At 62.9% G+C, this 7434-nt stretch overlaps 1 protein-coding gene across 1 annotated transcript; it reads left to right on the forward strand.

The window, feature by feature from the left end:
* Window positions 1–4083: 4083 nt before the first annotated feature.
* LRCOL1 (leucine rich colipase like 1) lies at window positions 4084–6942 on the forward strand. Its single transcript, XM_023537403.1, has 4 exons — window positions 4084–4173; window positions 5291–5626; window positions 5713–5835; window positions 6862–6942. The coding sequence occupies exons 1-4, from the start codon at window positions 4084–4086 to the stop codon at window positions 6940–6942; spliced, it is 630 nt and encodes a 209-aa protein (XP_023393171.1).
* The last annotated feature ends 492 nt before the right edge of the window (window positions 6943–7434 follow it).

Raw genomic sequence — 7434 nt, forward strand, 5'->3', positions numbered from 1 at the left:
CAGGCCCATGACAGGTGCCTGCGACCTTTGTTTATTGTGGTAAAATACACACAGCGTGAACATCGCCATCACAGCCACTGTAGGCGTGAAGCACGTTCTCGGTGTCATACAGTTGTCACCACTGTCACCTCCAGGACTTCGCCATCCTCCCAAACTAAAACTCTGTTCCCATTAAATACTAACCCCCCACCCCCCGCCCCCGCCCGGCACCAGCAGCTCCTCTCTGTCTCTGTGGGTTACACAGCTTTGGTCCCCACAGGACTTGTCCTTCCATGTCGGGCTTATTTCCCTCAGCCTGTGACAAGGTTTCCATCCCCGTGCAGGTGAATGTCGTTCCCTCGTGTGGAGGGACCACACTACGGTTGTCCATCCACCCGTCGGACACCTGGTGGCTCCCTCCTCTTGGCGGTTGGGGGTGATGCCGCTCTGCACAGTGCTGGGCTGTGGCCTTCGGTGAACTGGAATGTCCCCATGCGGGCACAGTGTGCTCCTGGGTCGTGTGGGCTGTGACTGCTCAGACACAACGTGCCCAATCTTGTAACCTGGGCCTGTGAACCTCTCATCGGCCTATGAAAAGGTTTGAGACCAGAAAAAATATTTTTCCTGGTTTAAAGTATGAAAAGAACCCTGTAAGTCTGACGTTTAGAAATGTTTAAACTGTGATTCAAATTTAGCTTTTACCCAGTTACGGTTACATTTGGCGGGTTTCATGCGACGTGAGAACAGGGCTTCCGGTGTTCACACACGGCGATGGGTCTGTCCGCGTGTTCACCTTGGAAAGCTTGTGCAACCTGATTGTTGGTGGCCCTTCTCTGGGGTCCCGTGGTGAGGGCGTCTGAGCCCTGGGAGCTGCTTTGAGGGGAGTCGCAGGGGCTCCTGTGCACCATCTCAGGAGCCTGCGGCCCCCACAGACCAGCAGGGGACAGGGAGGTGGTCAGCAGATGGCCCTGTGCAGAAGAAGCTACAGCCAGACCGGCCAGCAGGCGGCTTATCTAGAGCTTTCCACAGCAGGGCATCGGCCCATCTCTGCCGTCAGACCTGGGGTCGACGGGTAGGACGCGGATCCTGGAGAAGGTCCCTCCGGGCGCCCTGAGGAGAGGGTCATGGCGGGCAGCTCACTAGATGCGGGGTGTTGTTATGGACTGAATGGTGAACACACAACCCGTGTGCGGGATCCCTGACCCCAGCACCTCGGGTGCAGCCGTGTTTGGAGGTGGGCCGTTACAGACGGGATTGAGGAAGTGGGGCCCCGGGGGCCCTAACCCTGGATGAGTGGGGTCCTCAGGACACAGACACACGCAGAGTGATGACCCTGTGGGGACATGGGGAGGACATGGCTGTCTGCACGCCCGGGAGGAGCCAGCCCTGCCCAGCCCTGGATCTCGGTCGTCGGGCCTCCAGGACGGGGGACAGGAAATGTCTGTGGTATAAGCCGCCGTCTGTGGCATTTGTCACGCAGCCCCAGCTGACAGATACAGGTGCCCCAAGTTGTCGGTTAGATGGTGTCCTGAGTTGGCAGAGGGGCGAGTGACCCAGGGACTCTGTGCTCACTGAGTCAGCGCTGGCTGTGTGGGCTGACGGAGGCGGGGGGCGCTGCCCAGGCTGGCAGCCGCCACGTGGTCAGGGCCCCGTCTGAGTCTACAGCCAGCCTGGCTGTTGTCTGTCTCGTAGTCTCCAGGACCATAAAATGTGTTGGGTGCCACCACAGACGTACTTGGTGACCTCATGACAGCCACTTCTGAATAGCGTGGACAGGAGCCTGGCCCCTGGGACCAGGGCCTCGGACTTTTAGGCAGGCGTGGCGCAGCCGGGTGGGCCCAGGCCCTCTCCCCCGGGGCAGCCTAGAGGCCTGGCCCACACCAGGCGGGTGGGTTTGGCACCCCCAGCTGGGCGTGGCACTCCTTGTCAGGGCCCTGCTGCAAAACATGTCACCATCACATGCTGGAGCAGACTGGGGCGCGTTTTAAAGCTGAACCTTACACCAGGAGCGGCTTTCTGCCGCCCCCACTCTGCATCGTCACCATTTTCCGGTGGCGGCAGATGATGGCAGATTGCAACGGGGCTCTGAGGCCATGTCATTGAGTCTCTGTCAAAACCGATCAGCAAAACTTCAGAATGACACGTCCTAGCGACACTCCTGTAGCTAAGAGCTGTGGTTTACTGCAGATAAACGTAAATCTAAAATTACGGGGAAACCAAAACTCGACAGGGAACTTGTCCCGTGACCTGCTGTTGTGTTTATGAGAACTGTGGGCGGTGCTAAACCTTTGTCCTCCTGAGACGTGACAGGGTGACCGGACGTTCATGTGGGGGCCACATGGGTCTGTGCTGAATTCTGGGGGTGCTCTGGCAAAGTTAGCTCAGACTGCTCCCCTGTGAGGCGTGAGCACAGCCGCGGCCCCCCGCCTGCACCCCCGCCTGCACCCCCGCCTGCTTCGCTCGGCCGGGACTGAGAGCCCACCCTCCGGCCGGGTCTGGGGGACGGCGGCACCCCAGACAGCTGCTCTGTGCTCCTGGCCACGCTGCTCCTCCCAGCACCCCATTACTGTGTGTCCCTCTCCCGGAAGAGCCGGGTTCCTGAACTTCTGGCCCTGGGAAGACAACTGAGTGACCAGTAGCCGGAGACGGCGGCCAGCTCGGCCGGCTTGTCCCTGTGCTCGTGATCTGAACAGTCTGGGAAGGACAGAATTTGCTGTGCCCGGCAACGCAGACGACCTCAGTGAAGAGCGAAGGGGACAGACAAGTATGACTCGTGGGTCATCGTGGACCAGAGCTTCGGCGGACACAGGAAGGAAGACCAGGTCTGCCCACGGCCCCCCTGCAGTGGAGCCTGGATGGGACCCCGGCGGCTCTGACACGAGGCCCGTGGGCCCTGACATCACATGTCAGTGTCCGGAGCTGGCGGACCTCGAGGGGGCCCCACTGGGAGGGCAGCAAGACCACTCAGGGGACAGGAGCCCGGAGGGCGGCGAGGCCGGAGGCGTCGGTGTCCCGGCTGCTCCCATGGGTGCTGGTCGGTTGAGGAGTGACTGCCGATGGGCGCAGGTTGTTCTGGGTGACGGAACATTCTGGAGCAAGACAGGAGGTGGCTACATCACATTCAGACCGCACAAACCATTCAGACCACCTGAACCATTCACTTTCAAACGGTAAATTCCATGTCATGTGACTAGAAGAACCAGGGGCCGAATTGGAGGCCAAATCGCCGGCTTCCCGAGCCGCAGACCCGGCCGACCCCGATGCAGGCGGAGCAGCCGGCCCGGCCCCGGGCTCCGGTCGAGGTCTGCACGGACAAGGGAGCCACGCTGGCGCCCGGGGCGGCCGTGCCCACCTCCCCAGACCACTGTGGGACGGGGACCTCCAGGCAGGGACCCCAGGGCAGGGCCCCCCGGCCACAGAGACGCCCTCATTAACCTGAGGAAGGGACGCGGTCATCTCGGGAGAAAGGGTGTTCAAGATCCATTTTCTGCACTAAAATAAGTGCACCCCAAGCCGTGAAGACACCGAGGAACATGAAACGCATGTCACCAAGTGAAAGAAGCCACCGGAAAAGGCTCCGACTGTGTGATTCCAGCTCTCTGCCTTTCCGGGAGGGGCAGAACAATGGGGACAGGGAAAGGGTCAGGGACCGGGGCGGGCTAACGAACAGGCAGAGCAGAGGACGTTAGGGCAGTGAGACTGCGCTGGGTGGCACCGGAGCGACAGGCACCCGTCCTTTCACGTTCGTCCCAACCCGCAGAATGTCCCAAGTGACCCCAATGTGCACGGTGCACTCTGGGTGATTGCGATGGTCAGCATAGGTCCGTCAGCTGTAACAACGGCCCAGCGAGGCCAGGACCTGGGGCAGAAGCTGGGCGGGGCGAGAGGGGGGAATGGGGGGCTGTGGGGTGGGGCCTCCCTGCGCAACCTCTGTAACCCTGAAACCACTCTACAAAATAATGTCTATTAATTTTCAAAATACCCATTTTGCAAGAGCAAGATTGGGAACGGGAGGGGAACAGAAGTGGGGTGCCTGGGAGGCAGGAGTGGCCCTGGGCCGGGGGACGCTCCAAGGCCACCTGGGCACCGACAGGCCTGCGGCCGATGGCGCGTGCCAGGCTCCTGCTGCTGCTGCTGGGGTGTGCGCTGCCCGAGCTCCTGGTGCTCCAGCCCCACAAAGGTCCGGCCCGCAAGGTGAGCGCCCCCTCTGGCCGCCCCACGTCCAGGCCCCACCCGGCCGCCGGCCCCTCCCCCTGGGCCCCCTGTGCGGGCAGGTGCACTTGGGACCCCCAGGTGGCTGCACCATCTTGCCCGCACACCTGGCACCTGGTCGCCAGCCTCTGGGGTCAGTGGCGCTTGACCTCCCGGCCAGTAGGAGCTTTAAAAACATCAGAGACGAGCGAAGCTTCCCCGAATGAGGCCTCTCACAGACCTCCATGGCCCAGGCGGCGGCTCCCAGTGGGCTCCGAGCCAGCCAGAGGGCCCCCAAGGCCCGTGAAGTGCTAAGGACACTGAGCCGGGCATGTGGTGGCATTCGCCGGGGCCACGGAGTAGCTGGCAGTGCAGCGAGAGAGGCCAGCTGCCCCGTAACCAGCCGACTTGCAACACGGCGCCCCTCAGCCCAGCACGGTTCGTTTTGTCGTGTTTAGGAAAAATATACCTACTTTTCATGGAAACATATTTATCTTACAACAGGGTGGGGTTATTATTTTTGAATGAGTCTGTGTGTAACACACAGGGCTCCCTGTGCCAGTGCCAGACGCAGCCCACAGCCCTTAGGGGCTCTTCGGGGGCCCCCAGGAATTTTCTGAGTTTGTAACAGAGTTTGGAGACCAAAGGTCTGAGAGCTGAGACCAAGGCCACGCTCGCCCTGGTGGCCTCTGTGCCGGAAGCTGGCGGTGGGAGGGCCTTGACCCTCAGCCCCAGGGCCTGCTCGGCCCCGCCCTTCGGGTTGCTGACCCCCTCTGAGCCTCAGTTCTCACCTGTAAAACGTCACGAGGGCGTGCGAAGCTCCTGGCCCAGTGCCTGGACTCTCTCTTGCCCTGCTGCCCGGCCACCCCCAGACCCTTCGCCGTCTGCGCCCTTGCCCACCCCTCCATCCCAGTGGCTTGTTCGGACACAGACAGCTGTTAGCTCCCTCCTCTCCTCCCTCACCCCCGGCCTCCTTCCCACTTGCATCTGTGGATGTTCCAGAAAACTCGTCAGGTGAGCTCAGTTTGGTGGGTGGCATAGGAGGGCAGGGAGGGGCCCCTAAAGGAGGCTGGGCCTCCAGCGGCAGGGAACAGGCACATGAGCCGCGACCTTGCAACAGGTTGGGGAGGTCTGTAGGGACCACCTGGAATGCCAGAGCGGATGCTGTGTCACCAAGAACCTGAACCCTCAGAAGTTCTGCACGTCCCAGACGGTCTTCACGCTGTGCTTCTCCTCGCAAAGGGTGCGTCCTGCCCGCGGGGCGAGCGCCTCCGCCTCCGGGGAGGGGGCCGGTGGGGCGGGACGGGCTGCGCCTCCCCTCCTCCTGCAGCCCGACAGTCACACGTGCAAGGACCACCAGGAGTGCCACAGCGGCTGCTGCACCACCGAGAAGGACGACGGGGTCCGGCTCTGCATGCCCAAGACCATCTTCCTCCACTGTTTGCCCTGGCGCAAGGTGAGGATGGCGGCCACCGGCCCCGGGCGCATGCGGGGCGCGTGCGGGACGCCTGCTCCGGCCACCTCTGGCCTCTGTGTCCTCAGCCAAATGGGGACCACTGCAAGGACCACAGAGACTGCAAGTCCAAGTGCTGTATCCAGCTGACCGAGATCAGCACCCCACGCTGCATCCCCCGCAGTGGGCTCCTGGCCCAGTGCCTGCCGATGGTGAGTTACGGGGCGGGGGGCTGTTTCCAGAGGCCGGTGGGCAGCGGGCCCCAGGGCACTGGGCAGCACCTGGGGACAGACAGGTGTCAGTGGGGCCGCCGCCCGAGGGCTGGAGGCCCGAGCTTCCCTCTCCCCCCACCTCCATCTCCTTCCGGAGCCTGCACTGGCTGAACCGCCCGGAATTAGGAGGAGAGAAGGGTCAGGTGACACCGCCCCGGAGCCCAGGCCAAGGGCTCGGAACACGCAGGGCGTGGGGGGACAGCTGGGAGCGGGACGGACGGAGCCGGGGGGAGATGGAGGCGGGGTGGACAGAGGTGAAGAGGCATGGGGACGGGGACACGGGGACACGAGGGGACACAGGGACTGGAGATGGGCTTCGGGCCGAGGACGCTGGTGGGAACTGTGGGTGCCTCACGACGTGTTTTGGCGCTGGGCTGCGTGGTGTCCGTCTGGCCTCCGGCGGCAGAGACCACGGACGTGAGCACGTGCGCCTTGCCGTGGCGTCATCAGCACCCAGGCCCGGCAGGTGCTCGCCAAAATGCGTCAAGACGAGGCCGAAGGAGTCAGATGGTCCCGGTGTCCATGCCCCAGTGAGCTGAGCCCATCAGCGACATGGGGTGACGTCTGGCGCTGGAAACAACCACCTCGAGGCGCACCCCCTGCACAGGTCCTGTCTCCGTGCCCGTCTTCTGATCCTTGCTGTGTCCTTTAGTGACACGGAGAGGGATGTGCGCTGAAGAAACAGCCTGGGCCTCGCAGATGTCCGCGCTGGCTCCTGTCACGCTGCTCCTCCTGGGACCTGCAGCTTAATGGCTTGGCATCAATAAACTCTGCCAATTGAGTGAAAGTGCCTTTTGTCACTTTTTGCGGACAATAAAGACAAAAAGGTATGTAGGACACGTGGAGCCTGGGGGCCAGGGGTCCACCCAGGTCGCGTGCACTAGCACCTTCCCGGGACGTGCCCAGTGTAGGAAGCAGGAGAGAGTAACGGCTGGGGGAGCCTGACTCTTGCCGGACTCCTTACAGGGGGCGCCCCGCCACCTCCAGGGGAACCAGCCCGCCCAGATTGCTCAGCAGGAAGTGGGGTGCTGCAACCCTGACCAATGAGAACTAGATGGGAGGGAACGGGGGATAAATCCTCATCTCTGCCCCCGCCCCCACAAGGACTGGTCCAAGTGGCTCCCTGACAATCTCACACACGGAGGAGGCGAGGAGAGGAAGCCCCCGGGGGGCCAGCCGGAGCACCCCGCTCCTGGGAGTGGCCTGCAGGCGAGTCGGCTCCCTGAACTTGTGCCTGCGTTTCCTGCACCACCAGCGATGTTTAGGGAGCCTGTTCAGTTTGGGACAACTGATTATTTTTACCTGCGATGACGAGATACACGTACGTGCCTTTACCTGGCAAGGTTGGGGACCGCTGAGCTGGAGGGCCCCGTGCAGGGCAGCCAGCTATGTCCGGCCTCGGCTCCCACGCGCCCCGCCGTCCTCCGGCCTCTGCGCCGGCCTCGCCCCCCGCCCCGCCCGGCCACGCCTCGCTCCGTCTTCCCAGGGCTCAGGGCCTTCAGCACCGGCGTTGCGGGTTTGCGTAGCTCACCTGCGGGC

This window comes from Pteropus vampyrus, unplaced genomic scaffold (assembly GCF_000151845.1).
Source record: "Pteropus vampyrus isolate Shadow unplaced genomic scaffold, Pvam_2.0 Scaffold189, whole genome shotgun sequence".
Lineage (NCBI taxonomy): Eukaryota > Metazoa > Chordata > Mammalia > Chiroptera > Pteropodidae > Pteropus > Pteropus vampyrus.

Excerpts from the sequence above, each read along its gene's own strand:
- LRCOL1 (XM_023537403.1), top strand. The coding sequence starts at position 4,084 with ATGGCGCGTGCCAGGCTCCTGCTGCTGCTGCTGGGGTGTGCGCTGCCC. Across the intron at positions 5,627-5,712 it reads ACTGTTTGCCCTGGCGCAAG|CCAAATGGGGACCACTGCAA; the intron begins GTGAGGATGGCG and ends CTGTGTCCTCAG. Across the intron at positions 5,836-6,861 it reads TGGCCCAGTGCCTGCCGATG|GGGGCGCCCCGCCACCTCCA; the intron begins GTGAGTTACGGG and ends GACTCCTTACAG.